The sequence below is a fragment of the Podarcis pityusensis genome (assembly GCF_964106645.2).
Source record: "Podarcis pityusensis genome assembly, chromosome: 15".
In the NCBI taxonomy this organism is placed as follows: Eukaryota; Metazoa; Chordata; class Lepidosauria; order Squamata; family Lacertidae; genus Podarcis; species Podarcis pityusensis.
In genome coordinates, this window is record NC_138040.1 from 21725415 (window position 1) to 21750799 (window position 25385).

Sequence of the window (25385 nt, forward strand, 5' to 3'; positions counted from 1 at the left end):
ACCAAAAACCCATGATGATTATTCTGAATTATCAGACCTAAGCACTCTAGCCTTTTGTGTTGACTTCTGTCCACCACCTCGATTTGAGTTATTCTTTTCTTTCCTTAACTGCCTTCTTTAGAAGTTTCTCATTTCTTGGTATTAACTTATTCAATTATAATAACTGTTTTGTCATTTGCAAAAGTTAATCAAAGCATAGTAAGGGTTTTACTGCAACAAGGGAATTCCATGTAACCTTGGTTCATTGCTGTAGCAATGAAGTGTAGGTGGGGAAATTCCCCTCTGTGGGCCAATTGCAGCTCTCCAGGGCCCCTATAGCTGGCCCTCGGAAGTCTTCCTAGGTCATGCCCCCTCACCAGATCTGCTGAAATGTGTCTAAGCAGTTAAACGGCCTAATGTTTACTTGGGTAGAGGTGTGTAAACAGAAGTATACAGAGGAAATTCGCATGCAGCGAGCGCTCCACTTGGAGAGAAGCCTTCACCAAAGGTGCCATGGGCTTTGAAGACACTCAAATTCAGGGCATGCTAAGAGGAAGGCACACTCGGCAAACCCTCACCATGATCAACTCCCACCTGGAAACCTATGTCCCCAATGTGGAAGGACGTGTGGATCCAGAATTGGCCTTCACAGTCACTTATGTACTCACTAAGACTATGTTTATGTTTATGGAAGACAATCTTACTTGGCTAAGAATGAGAAGAAGAAGAAGAAGAAGAAGAAGAAGAAGAAGAAGAAGAAGAGGGGGAGGAGGAAGAAGAAGAAGAAAGAGGAAATTCCCACCCATTAGGTAAAGGTAAAGGGGCCCCTGACCATTAGGTCCAGTTGTGGCCAACTCTGGGGTTGCGGCGCTCATCTCACTATTGGCCGAGGGAGCCGGCATACAGCTTCCGGGTCATGTGGCCAGCATGACTAAGCCGCTTCTGGCGAACCAGAGCAGCGCACGGAAATGCCATTTACCTTCCTGCTGGAGCGGTACCTATTTATCTACTTGCACTTTGACGTGCTTTCAAACTGCTAGGTTGGCAGGAGCAGGGACCGAGCAATGGGAGCTCACCCCATTGCGGGGATTCGAACCGCCAACCTTCTGATCTGATCGGCAAGCCCTAGGCTCAGTGGTTTAACCCACAGCACCATCCGCATCCCCTCACACCCATTACTTCACCCATTTTTCCTCTAACCCTGCCCACGCTGTCATGTGACCCTCCAGAAGGTTCTCCCTGAGAGACTGCAGCCCTTGGCTTGAATAAGTCTCCCTAACTCCTTGCTTTACTGAGGGTAAACGACAAATGCTTCCTTGCCCCAGCAGAACCTACTGACCCAAAACAATGTAGGCCACATAATGCCAACGAATAAGAACGGTCGTCTATTCCTGCTAAATGCATTTGATCTGGACTAACGACCTAAATACTGTTGACTGTCCTGCCTGTGCCCTCCAAAATCAATGGCTGCCAATCATGAGTCACTTAAAAAATCTCCATCCTGTTTATACCTTGCAAATGCTGGAAGCAGCGTCACGTCTGAATTCCACTTATCTGCCACAGAGGCAGATCTTGCCCTACTATCAGCCCTAAATAAATGTTGCACATGAGACCAGGGGAAGGGTGGGTGTGGGGAGAGAAAAGTGGATAATTTCATTCAAGGAAACAAAGGGCTTTTGGATATCAGCAGCGAATGATTCACTCCCTACAGCGCATCAAGTTGCCTAACTGTAGCCAAAGACAATGTTTTACATGGCTGGCCAGCCTCGTTGTTGAAAGGTGTGGCTCGTGCTGTTCGGTAAATGTACGCAGCCTGCAATCTATTTTTAATGCAATTACAAAGCATCCTCCCCAGGCAGTGGGGCAGGAGACCAAGCATCTTCCTAGCAAATGCAGGTTGCGAAAAGAACAACTGGGAGACAGGAAGAGGGTAATGACACTAAGCCTGAAATTATATAGGTATAGATGTGCTTCTCACTGTGTGTTTGTAAGCTGGCTAGGTGAGATATTTGCCCATCTAGCCTACAGGTGGGAATCCTCAGTTTCAGGAAGGGGCCTGAAATTGGCCCTCCAGCCTTCTCTGACTGACCCTCAGGACCTACCCCCAGGCCACACCTACTCTTCCCCAGGCCACACCCCCATCTCCCCAAGCCACACCTCAGTGGCTCCCTCCTCGAGTGCTTTTGCATATCTAGAAGGTGTCCTTTCACCAGGGTGGTGCCTCTTGCTTGTGTGGATGGAGAGGTTTGCATGGAGAAGCCTCATTGCCTTTTGCATGGCTGGGACGTCACCTACCATACAAAGGTAAGAGCCATATCCATTTGCTTTGCCCACTTTGGGCCTCTGCCCTTGCCTGCTGCTTGTATGCAGCCACCAGTAGGCATGACAGTAGGCATGGGCTTCTCTTTTCTGACTTTGCAGTAGCCGGCTGGCAGTGGGAGTCCTTGGAGCCTCAAATTTCAGTGGCGTCCTGTGCAAAACCAAAATTCAGCTTCCCCCCACCTCTCGCACTCAATACTACGTAATAGTTGTAGAGTCTTCTGCAACACCCCCAAGACTCTGCGCTCAGTGCACCCAAGCTGGTTGTGCTCCCCTAAATTCACCTCTGGGGCTGGTTTGCCTTGAGGGGGTGGGAAAGAGATACGATGTGCTGTTAGGGATGCAACGCTTTGTCAAGAGTGGAAGGCTCTGTCAATTTCGCTTCTCTCACTTTCTCATTATTTCTCCAATCTAAAGTTTTCCACATTTCTGCAGCAATTTGTTTTTTTTTTGGGGGGGGGGAGGAGAATCCTCATGAAAATTCATCAGGATTTTACTGCAAATTTCACCTAATTGCAGTAGTCACCAGTGTACACATTTTTTTTTTGCAAGCAATTGCTTTTAATATAGTGCAATTTTGTGCATATTGTTTTCACTAATCTATTCATTTTTATGCCCACCGTACTATATTCATTTGTGTAAATGTTAGTCAGAGAAATGTGAATTTTGAAGGATGACAGTTTTTCGGTTCTCATGTTGTTTTGCAAGAGTGAATTTGATAGATTCACCATTAAATGCAATCTGAATCCAGTTCCTCCCCCATCCGCCAGCTGTTTCAGTATTTGTTAGATGTGCCCTTCCCCCCCCCCCCCTTGGCTTCTTCCAGCTCTAGACTGGGCTTGTTTGTCATATTTAAGTCCAAACTGCCTGCTAGAGTCATCAGGGGGGCTATGAAGTGTGCTTTTTTTGTGAAAATTGGAGTTCTTTTCCCCTTGGTTACGGATATGTAATGAACTCTCCCTCCACCATCACCTGGGAACAGCCCTTCCCTCAGACTGCCTCAGTGGGAAAAATGGGAAGCAGAAGACTCATTCCATCAGCTTTGCCAGAAGCCCTGCTCCACCTGCTACTGCCTGCACCTGAAACAACTCTTTAGAAAACTGTTTAGACAACTGTTTAGAAATTGGTGCTTGAGTTTTGATTTTGATTTTCCTCTTCCCTCCCAGTTCCTTTTCCCTTGTGTGTTGTCTTTTTTCAGCTTGTAAGCCTGAGGGTAGAGGCTGTCTTGTTTTGATTGTAAGCTGCTCTGGGAGCCTTTTTGGCTGGAGAGAGGGGTGCAAATATTCAAAAACAAACAAATACAGTGGACACTCAGTTTGTGAATGTGATCTGTGCGGGATACATGTTCTCAACCTGCAGCATTCACAACTCGCAACTCACAGCAGCGCATCTGCGCATGCACGGGTTGCGATTCGGTGCTTCTGCACATGCGCAAAGCACGATTTAGCGCTTCTGCGCATGCACAACCCCCGAAACCCGGAAGTAACCCGTTCTGGTACTTCCGGGTTTCGGCGGTCCTGTAACCTGAAAAAATGCAACCTGAAGCATCTGTAACCCCAAGTATGACTGTAAACAAAAGAAGAAAGTGAGGGGTGTGGCTGGAGATGAGTGAGGGCAGTAAGAGAAGGGTGGGGGAGAGACTAAGGCATTGGGACTGTGGGATAATGGAAGGAGGGAAGGTAGAGAGAATCACTACAGGTCAGAGTCCAGAGGGAAAAGGGAGGGGGACCTGAGCAATGGCAGGGAGAGATAAAAGGGCAGTGGGGGAATGGAAGGTGATAACAAAGGGAGACACAAGAGCAGTGAAAGGTGAGAGCCTGCAGAATGGGCTGGGGTGGTGTGAGAGGGCAGTGGAGAAGGGACGCAAATGGGTATTGGTATTGGTATTGGTATTTGTATGTCTGTGTAATCAGGGAATCATAGAGTTGGAAGGTACTATGAGGGTCATCTAATTCAGCCCCCTACAATGCAGGGATCTTTTTCCCAGCGTGGGGCTTGAACCCACAACTCTGAGATTAAGAGTCTCATGCTCTACTGACTAAGCTATCCCAAACAGTGGCGTTTAAATTTATTTTGAAAAAATAATTTCATTGCACAATAAATCTAACCCCCCTCAAAATTATGTAGAAGTGGCAGTTGTATTACAGCAGGCTGATCAGCCACATAATGCAAGAAAGTGTCTCGGGTATCTGCAGCCCCTGATGGTGGTTGCTAAATGAATGTATTTAGCCTGATTGTGTATTTTCTCATTTAACATGTAGTAAGCTGTTGTGTATTGTATGGTTAAGCTAAAGTTAATGTGGAGAGATATATATATATATATATATATATATATATATATATAAAAAACAGACTTGTTCTTCACAAAAAAATGCATACAAACAAAAATAGATTTGCTTATAACTTTACCAAATAGTAACAATTCCACACATACCTTTGTTTTAACATCAAAACAGCTAAGAAGGGGAAGGAAGCATTTTTTTCCTTTTTATACCTGTGAGATTTCCCCACTTTGCAAATTATATCTTTGAAAAAAATAGGTCACCCACTCCAACACTGTTATTTCCAGTTCTCTTTTTCCATCAGCTGTTAACAGGCACCAATTATCTAATTGTACCTGATGATTCTCTCTGCTCTTCAGCACCTCTCTTCATTGAACCAAATTTAACCGCTCCCAGATTTTTCTGACCATATCCCACTTATCTGTATTACAGTCATTTTTTCCAACCCTGACACATAACACTCCAGCAATAGTCAGTGTGTGCAGAATCTGTGATCTGTCTATTTGTAACACATCACCTTTAGCAGAATGTAATGGGAGCTGACTGTGTATTAGAGAGAGGACCCAGTGGTCAATAGGCCAGTTGAAAATGTGGGCAGCAGTCAGGAGAGAACTGAGATCATGGCAGTAGTCAGTAGGAGCTGGTCCCCCCTCTTCCAACCATGACTTCAACACTCCTATGGAAGGGTTTTTTGGAGCCTTGGGACTCCTTGGAGCTGGTGAAGCAGCAGATGTTCTGAAGCCCTGGATTAATGTAGAGTTTGGGGAGGGGGAAGAGGAAGAAAACAGCTACCCAAACTGAAGGAAATATGAGCCCATTGTCAGCTGTGGAAGGGGTAGATGTTGCTAGGATTATCCTACACTCTTATAGGACCCTGGTAGAGACACATGCCCGACTGGCTCGGGAGCTTCAAAAGCTTTCTTCAGCCCAAACAACACAGCAATTGATACCAAGAAGCATCAGCACACTTAGGGATACGCAGAGCATTTGCAGTTTGCGTAACAGAACTCAGTAGCACAGCATTTTGGCTAATCTATGTTTATTTACATATAATACACTCGGAGCATTCTGTTTTAGCTCCTTCCTCTTTCTCATCATACAGCAAAGAGAAAGAACAAAGGGAAATAATCCCACTTCACGGAACACAGTAATACCAAAACATCCTGTCTCCGTCACTTCCCACTCAGTGGAATGAAAACATACACCATCATGTGATAGACAACAATCCCATGACTGCAAACACGGAGCAAGAATCCTAACAGGTGGGTGGAGGGATAGCTCAGTCAGTAAAGCATGAGACTCTTAATCTCAGGGTCATGGGTTCGAGCCCCGTGTTGGTTGAAAGATTCCTGCATTGCAAGGAGTTGAACTAGATCATCCTCTGGTCCCTTTCAACTCTACCATCCCATGATTCTATGATTTCAGCCTATTTCATACCTGCAGTGACCAGCTTGGGTGGACATCCTTCATAGTCCATGTAGGAAGAGATTACCCCTGGGAGATCCAGGAAAGACCAAAGGATGGACTTCTTCACACACCTCACAGTTAACCTTGGAATTTAGTCACTTGGGATGCAGTGATGGCCACCAACTTGGACTGCTTTAATATCCAGCAGCAGTCAGTATGATGGGGCAGATATGCTGAGACCCGCTCCCAACACTGCACCTCAAGGGGACATGGGAGGGCTCTGACATGGGTGTGGCTGTCAAGACATGGCCACATGGGCTCCACTTGTGCACCTGCACAATCCTGGTCTCACTCCTGCCTTGCCCCAGTGTCGCCCGGGTGAGCTGCTGTGAGGTTAGTGTCACCCCATCCCACCGCCCACTACTGGGTTTAGACAAGTTTGTGGAGGATACACTGATCAGTGGCGACCAGCCACAAGGGCTGTGTTCTCCCACCACTGTTGGAGGCAGCATATCTCTGAAGGCCAGTGGCTGGGAATCAGAGGTGGGGAGAACGTTGTGTTGCACTCAGGTCCTGTTTGCAGGCTTCCCACAGGCATCTAGTTGGCCACTGTGAGGACATGATGCTGGACTAGATGGGCCTTTGGCCTGATCCAGCAGGTGGCTCTTAAGTTCTTATTAAGTGTTTCAAGCCAGCTGTTTGGTGGGATTTTAAGCACTCTGGAGCAGTTAAAAATCTGCTTGAGCCATGAGCCCCTCCCTCCTTGCATGCATGAATCTTCCAGACTAGCTTTCAGAGTAGCTACTGTAACCTTTATAAACATGTTTAGAAGTCGGTGCTGCAAAAGCACATCACATTCTCAGGTTAGAGTTTCCCAAAGAAGGATCACTTTAAAAAAACTCGTTTCAGCACTCATGAGATGCACAAACTTTTGCTGCTATCAGGAAATGCTTGTCTTATTAGTCCAGTCTCATTAAAAAACATGCCCAGAAGAAGGATACCATAAACCTTTGAGAATTGTTGCTAAAAGATCAGAGGTTGTCCTTTTGTTGCCGCATTCTTCCTGACAATGGCATGAGACCCATGGTTGCCCATAGGAATCCTTTCATGCTGCTCCTTGCTGCCTCTGTGTGGCTAAATGCTGAATTTCACTTGCATCAAAGCATTTCCAGGTTGTATTAGGCTGCTAGGAATCGTTAGTTTACCATGAACATTGATTTTGAGTTTGCTGTTATTGTCTCCTCTTGTCTTTTCTGTTTACTATAATACTTATGGGTGGATTTCATCCCACATTGGAATCTGAATCTTTCGTGTTTTTGAAGAGCCAAATTTATCTCTGATCCCCACTCTCCATCATGTTCTTTACCTGAAGCACAAATTGAGCCTATGATCTCTCTCACACACTGCCTTCTGCTATCATTTCTCTTGCCATCTCTCTGTTCCCATCTTTTGTTAAATTTAATATCTCTAAGGAACCAATGAAGCACATTTCTCACACAATATTTAGAGAAAATAAGTGGCATTTCCTCATCGATAGGAGATCTGGCACTTCTGAATTCCTGGAATTGTCAATGAATGATCTTTTTAGGGGGTGTCTCCTCCCTGCCTGTGAAATTACCTCTTCACTGAAGTGTGTCTCAATCCAACCTTTTAGATGCCGGGTTAAAAAAACCTCACCTTTTTTGGTACAGTAGGGTATCTAGACGCTGATGGGTTAAATCAGTCAAGCACAACCAAAATGATCAAGGGACTGCAGCAGCTCCCCTACAAAGAAATGTCACAGCATTTTGTACTTTTTGGTATTCTCTTGAATGTAAGATTTTCTTTCATTCTTCCAAAAATAGCCTATCTGGGGGGCCCAGTTCTGAATCTAGTCTCCCAGATTTCCAGATTTTCCCTCCTCTACACCTGCTATTGGCCTTGGAGGGAGCCCCAATTTGTTTCAATAGGAGCTTCTTCTCCCTATGGAGATGGAGACACAAGGGGCCACTGCATGGGCTGGAGAATTACAGTCCCTGACCCCCCTGAGTGCAGGGTCCTCCTGTTATGAATCAGAGGACCCACACTGGCTATTTGGGAAAAGAAAATATTGTGCTCGGAAGGCAAATTCCTGGATTAGTGCAGAGACTGTGGCTCTGAAAGGTATTTCTGTTCAGACTGGTTGTTGGTAAGTGAGCTGGAAAGTGATGCTTTTTTCATTGGTGGGGCAGAGGCTTTCTGTTTGTATGTTTCATTGTACCTGGGTTTTCAATGTGCTCACTTTGCCTGACAATCTTCAGGAACATTTTCACATGATGCTGATGGCTACATAAGCAGAGGCAGATTTAGAGGAGTTTCCCCACACTGGGCATCACACTGAGAGGGGTGCTGTAGAGCATGCACAGAAGAAAATACAAGAAGTGGGGTGTGTGTATTGAATTTTGGCCTTGCACAGGGCACCACTGAAATTTGAAAGGTATAAGACCTGCCCTGACCTGAGCACTATTGATGACTCACATCAGGCTCACTACATATCTTTGTAGCCATCCTGCCTGACAAAGGAAGCTTCATGGAAGAGACAGCGCCACCTGCTGAGTCTTCATTCACCCTCTATGGATGGAAATGCAGAGCTGCACTGATAAAACACATCAGATGTGATTGTTCTTTGTGTGATAGCCACCACTAGGTCCTTCCGGCACCTGTAGTCTCCATAGGTGGAAGAATGGGCTAAGATCAGCCATGCTAACAGATGGCTTCATATGGAACTGTTCCTCAAAGCATGGGATGTGGTGTTTGTTCTCTGTATATTTCTGAGAAAGTCCCAGTGGTCCATCTGTCTAGAGACACACAGAGAAGAAACATGGAGTTCTCTTCCTTTCTTTTGGCAGCGAGTGCCTCCAGATAACACCCACAACTTTCTGAGGCCAGGGGTCGTGAAAGAATACTGTGTACAGTTCTGGTTGCAGAGTTGGAAAAGGTTCAGTAAAGGGCAATTAAAATGATGGAGTGACTTCCATATGAGGAACAGCTGCAGCATTTGGGACTTTTTAGTTTAGAGAAAGAGCGAAGAAGAGGTGACCTGAAACAAATCATCTCACAAGAAGTCCCATCTTTGGGGGATGCTGATTTATTGCACAAATCAACTTTAAAAGAGTGCCCTGAATTTGCTACTGTGTGGCCAAATACCACCAGAAAACAGCCACAATATGAAAGCACCCTCACTATTTTGTGGAAATGATCTGCAATTTTTTTATTGGAAAGATATAGGAAATAACAAGAAGGTGGGGCACAGTAGCCTTCCCCTTTATTCTTTGCCCTTCTCACTGAGCTCTTGCCCTGGTCTAGTACAGAGCAGCATCAGGAGGTGCCTTCTACTGAGTCAGACCAGTAGAAGGTTTGAGGCAGGGGTCTCTTCCCAGCCCTACCTAGAGTTGCTGTCAGGGACTAAGCTTCCACATGCTAAGGCAGATCCTCCACCACTGAACTGTGTCCCTTCTGCTGCTGGAGCCCTTGTACTTTTTTGCCCCCTGGAGACCTCTGCTGAAGAAGGCAGACTCTATTCAGGACAGTCCTATCCCCAAATTTAAGCAGCTGAAAGAGTAACCCACCAGTACATGATGAATGGTGAGCAACTGCTGATAGATCTGGGTCTCTCTCAACCCCCTGGCAGCCAGGAGTGGCAAGGCATGGCTAATATTTCTTTTTGCACAATGAAAGGCATTTCTGCAATTGTTCTAATGGTTGGCAGGGAAGCCATCTGCCAGTAACTGCATGAGGCCCAGGCATCCCTGCTCAGGTTTTCTTTCTTGATTCCAGCCTATAATAAGGCATCACAGAGAAATCAGAGGAATTGTTGAAGGCAGAAATGTTGGGCATCTTTGATCATCCCCCCCCTCCTTGTTCTGCTACAGAAGTGTCAGACCGTGTGTGTGTGTGTGTTGTGTGCCTGTGTTGCCCTGGCTGGGATGGTGTTCCCATAGCAACCCCTGCACAGAGAGCGGTTCCGCTCTCTGTAGCATTCACAATTCATATTCATCAATGTTTCCAGTGCGCTCTCTCTCTCTCTCTCTCTCTCTCTCTCTCTCTCTCTCCTCTCTCTCTGTGTGTCTGTGTGTGTGCTATCTCTGGCTGAAAGACCAAAGAGGACTGAGCCTTCACCAGCCATACAGGGACCTCTTGCCCTTTGGTGGGGTGGGGGGAAAACTTTCTCCTACAAAAGAGCACTTGCTTAATGAGCATACAGAAGGCTGGAGGAAATGGGGAGTGGATAGCAATGACTTTAATGACAGCTTCTGGCTCTTTCTTCACAGAATGTCAGTCGGATGGAATGAAAGCAAGTGCGATCACTGTATTAAAACAGTGAGAATCAGCCAACAAAAAAATCTGCACATAGAAACATAAGAAAACCAGCAGCCCATCTAGTCCAGTGTCCTAACGTACCTCACAGGGCAGTCGTGAGGATAAAATGGAGAGGTGGGGGAGAGCCATGTATGCCTTCTAAGATGAAAGGAGGGTAGATATGTAATGATAAATGCTGTACATAAATAAATGGCTGCTTCTTGCCCTGCCTCTTGCTCAGGCCCAGAAAACTGTGGTGGCCAGGAAGAGGTGGAGCTGATTATAATGGTGGTCAGAAGGTGGACTCACTGAAGGTGGATCATGAATAAGTTATTGTCAAAGGACCCTCCAAAGCATCACTGCTTGTTCACAATGACTGGGCACCTTTTGAAATGGTGGTGTAAGACAGACAAACAACTCCTACTGGACTTCGTTTGCCATGAACAACTTGAACAGGAAACATATTCTTGCCTAGCACCCACAGACTCACCATGCCTTGGCCTTGGGGACAGAACGGTTTACTCCAGAGAGCCAAAATTTGCCATGTTCCTGAGAGCGAAAGGAGGCCATTTATAGGAGTTGAGTCAGAGTGTTCCATCCAGGTTCTTTCTTTATCACAGGTGAAAACAGCCTGTCTTTCCTTAACGGCTCCTGCTCTGTGATGAATGCTCTCTGCTGGACCACATCCTCTCTCACATCCAGGGGCTTGCATTTCCTGACAGGAATCTGGCCTGCTGCAAACAGACATGACTTCACAGTGCTTCTGTGAGCATATGGCTGTCAGACGAGAGTGCAAGCCACCTGATTTAACAGATTCTGAAGATCTATATGAAGCAGTGCTGAGCAATATCCACCCACTAGGCCCAGGATAGATTATATGAGGTGAACTGCAGACAAAATGCAGATGACTCCAAGAGAAAAAACAAATAAATAGATGATCACATGTTTCCCAGGCTTTATTTAGTTTTGATGATATCTCCAAGGGAAGAAAAAAATGGATTAAGAATTTGCAAATAATACTAATAGAATGACAGAGTTGAAAGGGCTTAAGGAAATGAGGAACCTGCGGCCCTCCAAGTTCTTGAGGAATACAACTCCCATCAGTCCCAGCCATCATGGACAATGTATTCAGGATCAGCAGGCAGCATTCAACCAAGTAATTATGGCACCCCTGGCAGATGTTCAGGGAGATGTGCCTTTTTTCTTACATAACCGAAGAACAGGGTGCCATGTAACATTAATTCAAAATGTGTTGTTTAAGCGAACATGATCCCTTGTATTTGGCACATATCTGCTCTTATGTAAATATGTGCCTTGAGATGCAATGAAGCCCACAAACACAACCACGTTTGAAAGAAGTGGAAATTGCATTGAGGACAGGCATGTAGAGCTGATTGATGCCTTCTAAAAGCCAACCCCAGGCAGGGATATAACTCTGTTTTCTAGCCTGCTTGCTTCAGATAGCAGCAACTGCTTTCCAGGGAAGGGAGTAACATTTACGGCGTAATACATTTATTCTGAGAACTGCTTTTGATGTGTAGGCTTGGCTTAAAGAGACACGACAGCTGGGTGTGCTTAGGGTTTCTGAGAATAGCCCTCTCTCTTGGCCAGGTCTAGTTTGGAGGCCAGCCATCCAGTGGCCCTTCCTGCACTTTCTTGTTGCCAGAGACAAGGCGGTGGGAACTTTCTACTTCTATGAAAGCAGGAGAGAGAGAGGTTGAAATACATGGTTGCAAAATCATCTAATGGAGAGTTTTGCTCAATTTGGTTGACTTTTCTTTGTGCGTGTTTTTTTACTGGGATCCCTCCCCCCAAGCCAAATCCATCAGCTGAAGCTGGATGCAAAAGATAAACACTTATTAACAAATTAAATAGTTCTGAGTCCAGGAATGATTTGGGTACTAAAACAGAACTGAGCACACAAAATGCCCACTCCACTTTTGCCACTTTCATAACCACAAGCAGCATCAACATCTTTCTTCATTCCAGCAATGCAACTGGGTGGGAGCAGGTCATTTAGTTCCTGTTGCTGTTAAACAACTGAGAGTCTGCAATCCTTGCCAATTTACTGCAAATCAACCAGCAATCTGTCAGTATATCCCCGTCTACCCTGGCTTGATCTAATGAGCATCCCCTTCTTCTAAATCCATTCAGGTTTGACCACAGACTGCCCTGCAGAGTTGGAGATGCGTGTGATGGGAATTGTGGCTCCTCTCCAGATGGAAGAGACCCAGCCAGCTCCTGCCACTAAAACCTTTGGGCACAAGCCGGATCTATGAGAACAGAGGCTTTCTCAGCCTTTCCAGCTGCAAGAGTGACCTTTGGAGCTTTTCCAATGGCAGTCACATGGACTTGTTACAGGCCACTGCTGCCACTCCCGACTAGCTACCACCTTTAGGAAACCACAGCAGAGAAGCATGGCTCCTCTGGTAGGATGCCAGGCATTGCTGTGCACTCAAACACTGAAGAACATCCCATCAGATTGCATGGAAATCATTTAGGATGATGGGCGCTTTGGGGGCTCTGGAGGCAGCAGTCCCTTCAGCCTCCCTCTCTTTCTCTTTTGCTCTCCTTGCCAGCCTCATTTTGTTCCAGAAAAGGGTATTTTTTTCCATTTTGCCTGCTGCTGTTTGCTTATGAAAGATTTCAGCAGAGAAAGTGAACCTTGGATTTGGCTACATCCACACCATACATTCAAAGCACATTTAAATTAGTGATGGATTGGCTGGATTTATATCCCACCTTTTATCCAAGGAAATAAAGGTGGCACATGGTTCCTTCCCCGCGTCCACGCACAACCCTGAAGGGGTGGTGTAGATGTGAAGGGGCTCTGGGAGCAGCTGGCTTGGAAAGAGGCAGGAAACGCCCCACCCACCCCCAATTCTTCGGGAAAAGGGAGTCTCGCTCTCCTGATGGGAGGGGGACGCCTGCTTCTGCCAAAGAGAGGTCTGCGCATGCTTCTCCTGAGGGGCTGTTCCCAATCCAGGCACGGCTCGGAGAAGGGAGGCGGCGGCACTCCTCCTCCTTCTCCTCCTCCTCCACCCACCCTCGCGCTCTCGTAAGGCGGGCACAAGCCGTCCCAGCCACGCAGAGCCGGCGCAGGAGGCTGGGCTCCAGCACACGGCTTGAGATGCATTGTTCCTGTGGGGAGGCTCGGAGCTGGAGGTGGCGGCGAGGGTGGCGACGGCGAGGGTTGGTGGCTGCGGAGCCCCTCCATCTCGGGCCTCTCCTCGACTCCCTTCGCGCCGCGGGGCTGTAGGGTCTAAAGACCCCTGCTGTCCTCTGTCGCTCGCCTCTCTTCCCCTGAACCGTTGGGCTGAGCACAGGCGGGGGCAGGGCAGCGCAGGCGCCTCCAAGGGGCTGGTGATGCCCACAGCTGGGAAGGGGCAGCCGGCGCTGGCGCCCTCGCCAGGTAACCCCGACCCTGCCCGCCTGGCGCGAAGCTGTCCAAAGAGGGAGGCGACCCGCAGGAGCTGTCCGTGGTGCTGAAACCCGCTACGCGGGAGCCGCGTCAGTTAAAAGTGCACCGCTGCCTTCCGGGAACCCCGTCTGCTCCCATCGGCGAGTTCCAGCCCAGCGCCTCCTCCAGCGCGAAGCTGTCCAAAGAGGGCGGCGACCCGCGGGCTCTCTCCCTGGTGCTGAAAAGCCTTACGAGAGGAGGAGCGCCAGGAAGGGACTTTGAACGGTGCACCTTTGCCCTCCCTGATCCCTGCCTCCTCCTGGCCCGGCTGCTCTCATCGGTCGGTTCCAGCCCAGCGCCTCCTCCCCCTCCCGTCCGGATCCAGTTGCGCGGCGACTAAGCTACTAGATCTGGTGGAGAAAGGAGACCCAGCCGAGTCTGCCTTTCCAGGAGCCATGGCTGCGCTAACGAAGGTGGCCGCCGCCTCTTCCCTGCTGGTGGTGGTCCTTTGCGGTAGGTGCTTCCCGCCTGCGGTCCAGGAAACCATGTGAAACGTGTGTATTTGTGAGACAGCCAGAGAGAGGGGTTCCGTTTCAGTGGGAAGGATCCCTGAGAAGGTCCTCTATGAAGTCATTAATTGCCGAGTTGCCCCGGGGGCCTGAGCAGCTCCTCGAGAGAGAGAGAAGGGTTGCCATGGCGAGCTATTGTGCACCACTTTAATTAAGGGGAGGGTTGTGGTTGTTTCCCGGTTGGACAGAGTCAAAGCGCAACCATGGGCCTCGTGCACTTGGATCTGCACGTGCACGATATCAAGTGAAGCCGGAGGAAAATTGGTTGCGAATTGCAATGACTTTCATATTAACTTTCCTTCCCCCCACTCCACCCCAAGGAGGGCCTTAGGGAGCTTCCTTCTACCAGTCAGATCGCTGATCTATCTAAATCAATATTGTCCCAAGGTTTCAGGCAAGGAGTTTCTTCCAGCTTTGCTTGGCTGGTGGAGATGCTGGGAATTAAACTTGGAGCTTGCTTTCTCTCTAGGGAGTCTTTAGAAAAGGAGGCAACAGCCCAAGTACCTTTAAATTCCCATGTCAAAATTGAGTTTCAAAGATGTTTTCAAGGGGCTTCCAACCATTTCTTCTTCTTTTTGCATTTTACCTCCAAAATACAGTTGCAATAGTGAATCCAGCAGTATTCAGGCAAGACTTTGGATTCCATGCTGTATCTTAGAACACAGCAGTTTGGCTGGGAAGCCTTACAGAGAAACAACCCCTTAGACTGTGGATTTGTCCCTTGTCAGACCGCCCAGTTAAACTGTGGATCCCAAGGCAACAGAGGAACAGCTGGGAATGAAGCCTGTAAAAATGGATAAACAGGTGTTGGAAGTGTCACAGGGAAAGGGTTGTGCCTCATTGAAGGAGAACATGTTTGCGAAAGTGCAATTTTTTGTGCCAACTTTTATTTAAAGCATTGGGGGGGGGGGCGCAGAATGCACAGACAATTACAACCTTGCTCTTCAGTCAATTCTATGCACTTTTGAAAGTTAAAAGCATTTTCACATGCCACACTTAACAGTTTGTTTGGGGTGCATTGGTTCTCTCTCCCGCCACCCCCCACATCTGCAATTCCCTAGTTTGGCTAAAATGTGCATTAAGTTTTAAAATGGCTGTCTTCTCTTTTCTACATTCCCTGAACAACATTCTCACATGTGTACAGAAATGGTACAGGAGGGGATTCAGAAATGCTTTCAGAGTTCTGTGCAAAAATGCTCTTCAGAGTAAATGAAACCCCAGAGCAATGTGCAGGCTTCTTGGCTCAAGGAAGATGTTTTTCCTGAACCCCATGTCTCTTGGGGAAACACTGGCACTGTTTGCTTAGCAAAAAGAAGCTGTCGTTGTTCAGTGTCAGTTAGAAAGGGTACAGTAAGCATTATCTACATGCTTGGCTAGTAGCACTTAAGAGGGAAACATTCAAACTGTTGAGTAGGATCTGACTTGGTGCCAGCTGTTCACATGAACTTGCGCAAACTATGCTATGTATAAGAGAACCAGAATGATACTAATTCTGGCATCCTAATTCTCACATAAGAATGGTGATGAAAAGCTCTGTCGAGTCTGGTAGACTGCAATACTGTGTTGGGGATAGGACTTTTGAAGGGGGCATTTTATCATTCGTATTTTATGCTTCTGCCTTTTTTAAATGTTGTGAGCTTTTAGGAAAAATAGCCTTTTATAGATGTTGTGTGTGTGTAGAAATATAGGTTTTCATAATGTGTTTTGCAGGGTCTCTGGGGAAATGTAAAGAACAAACATAATATTTTTAAAAAGAACCTGGGAGGGAGAGGGGGGGGGGAGGTGACATTTGCCTTTCTGATTCAAGAAAGAACTTGCAGTTCTGGATTATATAACTTCTGGTTGGTTGACTGTATGTCACATGTGCTTCAATTGTAGCCGAAATAATCAAAGCAACATTGAAATCTCACAATTCAGATTTCTGTGTTGGAGGAATTAGATGGGACAATGCATAAATCTGCAAAGCACTAGTAAATTCAGCACCAAGTTATTATTTAATGTGGATTATTGGTTGAGATCAACATAGGATGGAAGGTTTTTTGCAAATCCTGATATTTAATCCATTCTCAACGAATGCCAGTGTTGAATTAAGAGATTTATTTTCACTGAGAATCGCAAGTGTCTTGAATAACAGATTGTTCTCTGTGTCGCTCCACCCCCTCTCCATGTGTTTGTGTCTTCCTCTGTCTTTTTCCCTTCTTGGAAATGGGTCCCTCTCCCAATTGTCCTATATGCTCACATATCCAAACTGGGCTGCTGATCCATGGCTCTCCAGTGGGTGTCTGCTCTTCAGTGTGCGTTGAAGTACCTTCAGAGACAGAGGCAGTCCAAGGGTCGCGCATGAAGCTGCTGTGTATCTCCTGCATGAAGCGAGAAGAGGTTTCTGCCAACACTCTGGTTCAGTGGTACTATAAGACCGAAGGGGGCATAGATGAGCCTGTAAGTATTACACTGGGTGCCTCTAGCTATGAGCCTGTGAGATGAGAAATGGAAAAAGGGACCAGGAGACATTATTCTCTTCCTTGATAAAGGGTGGGAGGAAATAAGGTGAAAAGGATAAATCTCAGGTAATGGGTGGCAGGGAAAACCAGCAAAATGAGGATCATTTGCAAATGCATAGGTCTTCGCCTATAACTAGACATTTATTAATAGATGTTTTGATGAGGGTGCTATTCCCAACAAGATTCTCATCTGGGTCCTCAAACCCTATTAGGTGATCTGCACAGGAGGCTTTGCTGCGAGGAGGTCAGATCTGCTTTCCTAAAGGAGTTGCAAGGACTGAGCAGGAATCTTACCAGCCATCAGCTTCAGGCATGCTAGATCAGAAAGGTTAAATGTCCTGAGAGTTTAAATGCTGTTCACACATCTTTTAAGAAGCTCTCCAAAATATTTACTGGTGCGGGAAGTCATCATCCTGGCAAAACAAAGTGCTAAACTCCAGTTTATTCACAGAGCAGCTGAAGAAAACATATTGGTGTGATAAATACTTTTGCATTGCTTCCTCTTTTTCTGTTCTGACACACAAGGACAGCTGTTCCACAGCTGTTTTTAGACCTCAGTTATGACACCTGGCAAAGCACCCAGTGTTGGCCACACTACTGTTGAGATGCCCCTGTAGCATAATCCAAAGAGACTATCTGTTCATGTTTATTCTTGGGGATCATGTGTCATTCTCTCCTGCTCTGCACTATTGCCACCTTATTTTCTTGTTCAAAGGGAGCGTATTAAATGCAAATCCACACATGCATTTGTCACATGTTTTCTTTGTATTCGATATCCATTGGAGCAGGGAAGAAGAGTTTAAGATTAGGGAGGGCTCTGAAGAAGATCTTTAAAAGAAGACTTTTCCAAAGAAACATTTTAAACAGTCCGGTTTTGTTCCTTGCAACAGAAGACAGCACAAAGGTCTGAAAATGACAGCATCCTTCCTTACTCTGCTCCCTACAGATCTACAAGTACGAAAATGAGAAGCAGGAACTTGGGAGCCGCTTCCGTGGTCGTCTCCAATGGGACGGGAGCATAGACATGCAGGATGTGTCCATCTCTGTGCTCAACATCTCTTTGAATGATTCGGGGATCTACACCTGCAATGTCACTCGGGAATTCAACTTTGAGGTTCATCGACCAGTTGTCACCCGCTCTACACTCATCCGTCTCACGGTGGTGGAGGAGGGTATGAAGGATGACGGGCATGTCCCTTAATTCTGGTGCTTCTTGGCAGTGGGTCTCTTGCAGTCACACACAAGATGGTGATGCATAAGTTGGTATTTTGTGTAAGGAGGGGGGGAGAGACTCCTCAAGTTTCAAGCACATTTGCATTCCGTAAAACAGGCTGAAGGGTTTGTCAAGGGCCAAATTTAAGGATGACTTCCTAGGTGACCCAGAGACACTCGCTGTGGGGCTGGTTAAACATGGATGGCGTTTTATAGCCTTGATGCCAAACACCCCTTAAACTACTCTGACCACTATGCGGGGCAGGTGGGGGGGAGGTGGACATTTTCTCTGATCCATAGAAGGGACACACAGTTCAAACTTGCAAGGGCCTATTCATTTCTTACTTCCTTTAAAATACAAGGTATACATTTAGTGGAAGAACTAGGCCTGAAATCTTTTTGAATGATTTTCACTCCATGTTAGTGAGCTGAACAAACGAGCAGCAATATTTGCATGTATACAGTTTTGCCTTCAGAAAACTTGGTTCCAAAGCTTATTTTGGAGCTTTATCTCACCATCCTTTTGTCACCATTCCCCACGAGGGACTACTGGGGAGCCGAGGCAGAATGTAATGAAATGGGGCTTGTGATGGACTTGGTGTAATAATAGGTATATGGCACTGTATTCCACACTGGCCAAGTTTTAGGCCAGATGTAAAATAGTCCCTTAATTCAAAACTATAGACTTTTGCTTCTGTCTACCCTCTAAAACAGAACCCTCCCACTCACACAAAACTTTTGGGTCATTAGGAAACTCATGTCTTCCATATGGCAATATAGTTTTAGTTCAGAGTTTGTTTACCTGTAAAAATAGTAGAGCTTCTTTCCTACCTCCAGTCACCCCCAGATTTGAACTCAGTTCACCGCAATGTTTATCATAAGAATATAAGAAGAGCCTGTTGCCCACCTAGTCCAGCATCCTGTGCTCACAGATGCTTGTGGAAAACCCTCAAGTGCAGGAGCACTCTCCTCTTCCAGCAACTTATATGCATAATAAGTATTACAGCTTCCACCCATGAAGGTCACTAGTGGCCATTGAAAACCTCCTCTTCAATGAATTTACTCAATCCTCTTTTAAAGTCATTCCAATTGGTGACCATCACTGCCTCTTGTTGGAGGAAATTACTCTCTCTCTCAAATCTATCCTGAATCTTTCAACATTCAGGATGTCCATTAATTCTAGTGTTATGAGGGAGAAAAGCTCTTCTATCTCCATGCCAAGCATAATTTTATAAATGCCCACTATGTCACCTCTTATTTGTCTTTTCTCCAAACTAAAAAGTCCCAAGTCCTTGTAGGGAATCACATCATCATTTAGTTTACTTCAATGAGTCATCAAAACTGGGCTCATTGGGGGGAAAGGGTTGTCCGTAGGCTGTTCTCTAATGGCTTGCTGAGACTGTCAGTTTCAACAGAAGCAGCGCTAAATGATTGTTGAACTAAATATGGCTCCCTCCTGTTGCATCTCATTCCTTACGCTATGTCTATATTGTTTTTTCTCTCTTCCCCTCTGCCAACAGCTGTGTACCCCTTTCTCTGTGTCCTTTTCACCCCTCTGTCTCCTTCCCTTGCTGAAGATCCCTCCCTGAGTTTCTTGGTGGTTCTGTTTCCTTGTCTTCAGCACAATATAGAACATCTGCAGATGGGGAAAGTAAAGAAACAGGAAACAAAAGGAGAGCCTGTCAGGGTTCCAGGATGGGCACAGACATAGCTCTGTTTGTCCCAAGCAAAGTATGTCATCTGAGCGACTCTGCACGTTTGTGCATGCGCTAAGGAGAACATATAGAATCGTAGAATAATAGGGTTGGAAGGGACCCCAGGGGCCATCTAGCCCAACCCCCCCAATCTAAAGTGCATGTGCAAATGTCAGCCTTATTGCCAATGATGCAGTGGGTGGCACCACAAAGTCTTCTAAGAGATGGTAGAACCTCAGTTGTCTCACCCAGTTCTAGTGGTGATCCTGCTTTCACCTCATTTAGCCTCTCAGCATTTTTTGCTTACTCGAAAGCTCTGATCCTCCCAACACTTGGTAGTGTTTGGTTATAATGTGCATTACATCATGTTCTGCATGAGTATTTCATCCAGATTGTAAAGAATGACATGGGGGCACTATGGTCTATGGAAAAGAAATTCTATACATTGCTCTGCAAATAGCCTGAGGTTGTACTGTTCTACTGAGGTGGTGGTACAGTGGGATCCTTGCTCAGTTTGCAACCACCAGCTGGCGAATGGGAACTGTGTGTGTTTAGGTTCCTGGCTGCAGGTTACTAGTAATTTTCCAGTTGGCACAATCCATTCCATAAGAGCCGATAGGCATGCAACTGCCTACTGGCACAGAGCTTACAGTCCGAGCCAGAAAAGAAAGCCGCTCGGTTTCTGCATGGCAAATTACTTCCGTATAGGAAGATATAGAAAATCACACAGGCTCACAGGTTTCCAAAAGATGGCTGCAAAGCAGGACACCATGCTCTGTGGCCCACCAAGGCAGCTTTGCTCACGTGGCTCTTTCCCTTTCTTGTCCCCTACACAGCTGGAGAAGACTTCACATCTGTCATCTCTGAAATAATGATGTATATTCTCTTAGTCTTCCTCACTTTGTGGCTGCTGGTAGAAATGATCTACTGCTACAGGAAAGTTGCCAAGGCAGAGGAGGTTGCTCAGGAAAATGCGTAAGTGAACAGAAGAATGTAAGAATAGCCCTGCTGGGTTGGACCAAGAGCCCATCTAGTCCAGCGTCCTGCTCTCACAGTTGACATCCAGAGCCCCCCAAGGGAAGCGTGCAAGAAGGACCAGAGTGCAACAGCACTTTCTCCTTCTGTGCTTTCCAACACTTGGTATTCAGAAGCATTGCTGCCTCCAGTTGTGGAGGCAGAGCATAGGGTTGTGGCTAGCAGCCATTGATAGCCTTCTGCTCCGTGATGCTGGTCCAACATGCAGCAGCCAGATGATTGGCTAAGATTCCATATCGGAGTTCATAAAACCACAATTTTAAAATGGAGTCATCTCTGTCCAAAAGAAGATGGATCCAGGAGCTGATACAGGTACCTTGAGCTAGAACTGGGGCGGGGGGGAGCTTTAAACTTTGCCCCTGCCAAGTCATAATCAGAATCCAGTCACACATCCTAGTGCCCAACTACTTGCAATGGGAGGAAAGCCATTTTCTCTCATTCAAACAGCAGGTGTAGCAGCAGTAAGGATTTCTATCGGATGGCAGAGGCAAATGGTTAACCCCAGACACATACACACCACGGTCCAAATCTGACTCCCCACCTCCCATGCTGGCTTAAAAAAAAAAAGCTATGCAAAAGTGAGCTACATTATCAACATCACATCTGTTTCAGGAAGATTTTAATGTTTGGTGTTTTGTTGTGTTCCTTTATATTTTGTGGAAGTTGCCCAGAGTAGCAGTTAGATGGGTGGGGAATAATGATGGTGATAGTGATGATGGTGATAGTGATGATGGTGATGGTGATGATGGTGATGGTGATGGTGATGATGGTAATGGTGATGGTGATGGTGATGTCTGGTCCCAAGATCCCTGGTCCCAAGATCTCCCTTTTTAACTGGAGAGGTCAGCAAGGCTCAAACCTAGAATGCTCTGGATGCCACACATGTGCTCTCCTACTTTGCTAAAGTCCTTCCCCATATAAACCACTTTTTAAAATTGCCAGTTCAGGACTTTCTCCTTGAAGTACACTTTTCACCTTGCTCTCCAGGACTGACTACCTCGCCATCCCTTCGGAAAACAAGGAGAATTGTGCTGTGCCAGTGGAGGAGGAGTAGAAGATGAAACCACGTAGGTGTACAGTGTGCAAAAAAAGGTGAAAAAGCTCTGTGCAAATCACATGGCAGCAGGGGAGGGCATTGGCTGCCTAGCAAATCCAAATCTGTGTGAAGGCACCACCATGGGGGGCATTCATGATCTCAAGGCCCAAGGAAGCTACTGAGTGTATTTGAAAATGTTCAGATATGATCTGTGGATGGAATGTGGATTGCCGTAGACAGGTCAGCAATGGTTCCAAGTGACTCCAACAGCAAGAACTCTTCCAGGGATTATGGAGTAGAAGACATGGTGCCATCTTGAGATTTCCCCCCTTGTATGTATTTTGCTGAAGGTAAGAGTCCAAAGCAGTCTTCCTGACAGAGAATTCAAAGTACAAGAGACATAAAACAATTTTAGGGGGTCCAAAAGGTAGGTAATTGGTGATGCACTAAAACTCCTCTCCTATGTGTGACTTCTACAAGCAGGCGGTGTGTTTTGCTCATGCAGGTTTTCATCTAATCTTCTGAAAGTGAAAGGCAAATCACAGTCTGGCTCTTTTTCCTTGTTTTCAGGGACTCAGCAGACACAAGGAGTAAGTCACTGCAGCCAGGTTTTGCAGGAGCCCAAGACCAGGAACCATGAGGAAGTGTAAATTTGTTTCGTTTGTCTGGAACATCGCACTGCTTTGACTTCATGGCTCTCATTCCTTGAGCAATCAGCCCATTTGTTAAAGACTTTCCTTTGAGGCATGCAAAGTCGGGGGGGGGGGGAGAGGTGCAGTACCTCCTCTGTTGCCCATCGCCTCAATGACTCTGTAAATACTCACTCATCTCTCGCTAGCACAGACTTTCCTTTGGGTGCATTCAGACATCACAGCTTCCTCAGCATTAAGTGGCATTCATTTAGTCATCATTGCTTTTGGTGTTAATTTCAGTATGATGCCCCAGTGATGCCACAGAACATGCCCCAGATTTTACCAGGGAAGCAGATAACAGTGGGTCTGTTTTGGCCAATACCTCCAGGAGCAAATGGAAAGCCAGGCAGAAGCAATACAGTAATTGAACTGTTTAGTTTTTCATGAACCTGTGGCACAGAAGGAGGAAATGCTCGAGCCAGAGATGTTTCCAAGGTACATAGTGCACTGCTAAAAGAGTAGTGATATTATACAGATACTAGATTGAGTCCTGGGGTAAGAGTGTGGCCATGAAGCACCCTCTCTTTGCATCGTATGTGATTTCCATGTTGCAACACTCCATAGTATGTCATATACTGTGTGTAAATAGGACAAGAGTCGTTAACTTGGGCATTCTGTGATTTAGTCAAACCCAAGCAGCAAACTTCTAAAATAATTTCCAGCAAGATTTGGAGGGCAGTGGCAAATAACCACTTTGCAAAACGCGATGTTGTAATGAAAGTTAAAATTCTCCTTAGTGTTTGACGCAGTGACAGAGATGCCCAGAATTGTAGGGGCTTTAAGTCGGGTCAGGTGTCCTTTCATGTACTTGAGAGACTGAAGCAGGATGGACAATTCTAACTGAAGTATCGGTGGAAGATGGCAATATGAACCTTTCATTTCAAAGAGCACTGTGCTTTTAATAACCGCACGGCACTGAAAAAAATTATTCAGCTATTCCAATCTCAAACAAAGCCTGCCACTGCCAGTACCATGTTATGCCCTCCAGTTGCCATATACTATTTTATTATCAGGCAGGGGTGATGTAATTCCAGGTTCACAGGTCTGATCTGCCCCCGCTATCATATTTTTCTGCCCCCTCTTCCAAAACCCAACCAATTTTGACAGCAGCAAGAAAGAGGGGAAATAACACAGAGGGCCAGCCCAGCACCCAGATAGGGGTGCAAATCTCTCACTTCCCGGTTATCAGACCAACTTCAGTGAAGAAAGAGGAAGCAATACCCACTGCCATCACCCTTAACTGATCTGCACAGATCAGCTGAATAGGAAGGCTGTCTGCCTATGTGCATAAGACATGGGGTGGTCACAGCCACAAGTTGTCCTTCGAGGATTGGGCCAAGGTGGGTTTGTCCCCCTGGGCCAGTAAAAAGGCCACCCACCCATTAGAAGATCTGCATAAATAAAATCTAAACTTCTATCTGGTAATGGTTTGCTTTATGGTGGGGTAGAACACTGAGCACAATTTTTCTTTTCAGCAAAGGAATCTGAAGACTGTGCAGGGGCGCAAATATTAAGCCTAGCTGTTTGGTAGGATCAGATTATTGCCCAGGCATGCATTATTTTATTTCACAGTAAATGATAGTATTAGAAAAAGCATGAATAGCAAAGTACTTTGCTGTAGTTAAAGAGCACAATCCACCACAAAGACTCATTGTAGACTTAATGGCAAACCATGGTTTGTTGCTACAAATATGAGTGGCAGGGTTATGCTCCCTTCCCTCCCTCTGGCATGCTTAGGATTTCTCTGGGGAGAGCTAAGCCATGAGCCCAGATCGTCACAGCAGCAGAACGATCAGGGTTGCAATTGGAAGTTTCTGAACAGAGGTTGCATGGCCATGTGCCAGGGTTTCATTAGGGGTTGGACTAAATGACCTATGGGGGACCTTCCAGCTCTAAAATTTGATGAGTCTACAATTCCTCTCTAGGAGTCCACAATGGTTCATTCAAACCACATCATGGTTTAGCTTAGCGTTGTGTGTGAACCAGGTCCCTGTCTCAGTAATTTTTGGAGCAACCCTGTAAGCTTTTTTTTTTTTTTACTCTCCCCCCCTCCAAATACAGCAATGCTGATGCTACTCAGCGAGCATATACCTGTACTAATTCATTAATCTTATTTATGAAGCTTATATCTGAAGCTTAGAGCTGTAACTCACCTTCTTCAACATGTCACGCTTCGTGGAGTTACTCAAATTGTGAACCAAAGCAGCACCCACAATTCCACATGGCGAAGGGTCCAGCTGTCATGCCCACTTTAGGCGCACTCCATCACATCCTGCAGAAAGTAACCATGGAGGAGCTTTCTTCGCACTAAGGCCTCCTTCTTGATTTTGCCCATGATTTGCCATTTAACCCTTGGGAAGTGATCTGACCCTAATCCAGTTGAGCCTAAATCTAGCCTCTGCATTCTTTACCCGATATAATAGAATCTGGTAACACCCTCAGCTCTTGAGGTGGAGAAATTAAGTAGCAGTTCTGGAACCAGGAAAGCTTCAGAAGAATGAATGGTAAAGATAAACCCCTTAACATTTTTTCTCCCACACAACTACTTCCATAATTCTTTAAGAAATAACACCTTCTTCCGCCTGCCTTCTAATGCAGTAGTTCATATGGGATTTCTGACGGTGAATACAACCTCCCTTGGTGGGATGCCTTACATGGGCACACAAAGGTAATCGTGTATGATCTCTTCAACTCAAAAGGTAGACTGTGTCTTCTGTCTGTGATGTGTGTGGAAAAGGCACAGGAGATGTAGAAAACAGACAGCAAAATAAAAAGCAAAAGAACCCACGTGATGCTTTTTCTCTCTCTTTTGTTCATTATATTTTATTCATACTCTTATTCCATTCCCCCCCCCCTAGCTACTTTACATTAAGATTTTGGCTTTGTAGCCTTTTTTTAAACTCCTAGTTTCTAGCAGTCAAGTTTGTGGTTGTTGTTTTTTC

The 25385-nt window shown here is 46.1% G+C and overlaps 1 protein-coding gene across 4 annotated transcripts; it reads left to right on the forward strand.

Moving 5' to 3' along the window:
- The first annotated feature begins 1852 nt into the window (after positions 1-1852).
- SCN3B (sodium voltage-gated channel beta subunit 3) lies at positions 1853-25230 on the forward strand. Of its 4 annotated transcripts, none has more exons than XR_013979966.1 (7): positions 1915-2283; positions 12459-14217; positions 16549-16712; positions 17721-17946; positions 20517-20655; positions 21703-21820; positions 22333-25230. XR_013979966.1 is itself a non-coding variant. In XM_080983719.1 (7 exons), exons 2-6 carry the CDS (start codon positions 14160-14162, stop codon positions 21767-21769), a joined length of 654 nt encoding a protein of 217 aa, XP_080839845.1. In that variant the 5' UTR covers positions 1915-2283; positions 12459-14159; the 3' UTR covers positions 21770-21807; positions 22322-25230. The 4 variants fall into 4 exon arrangements, 3 of the variants coding, with proteins under 3 accessions (XP_080839846.1, XP_080839845.1, XP_080839847.1); XM_080983719.1 differs by having other exon boundaries at positions 21703-21807; positions 22322-25230; XM_080983720.1 differs by lacking the exons at positions 21703-21820; positions 22333-25230 and adding an exon at positions 19507-19717 and having other exon boundaries at positions 1853-2283; positions 20517-20648.
- Positions 25231-25385: the final 155 nt, after the last annotated feature.

What these genes read in the sequence shown, in the direction of transcription:
- SCN3B (XM_080983719.1), top strand. Translation starts at nt 14,160, where the DNA reads ATGGCTGCGCTAACGAAGGTGGCCGCCGCCTCTTCCCTGCTGGTGGTG. An exon ending in AAGGGGGCATAGATGAGCCT is followed by an intron (nt 16,713 to 17,720) that starts GTAAGTATTACA and finishes TGCTCCCTACAG; the next exon opens with ATCTACAAGTACGAAAATGA. An exon ending in GAGGTTGCTCAGGAAAATGC is followed by an intron (nt 20,656 to 21,702) that starts GTAAGTGAACAG and finishes CTTGCTCTCCAG; the next exon opens with GACTGACTACCTCGCCATCC.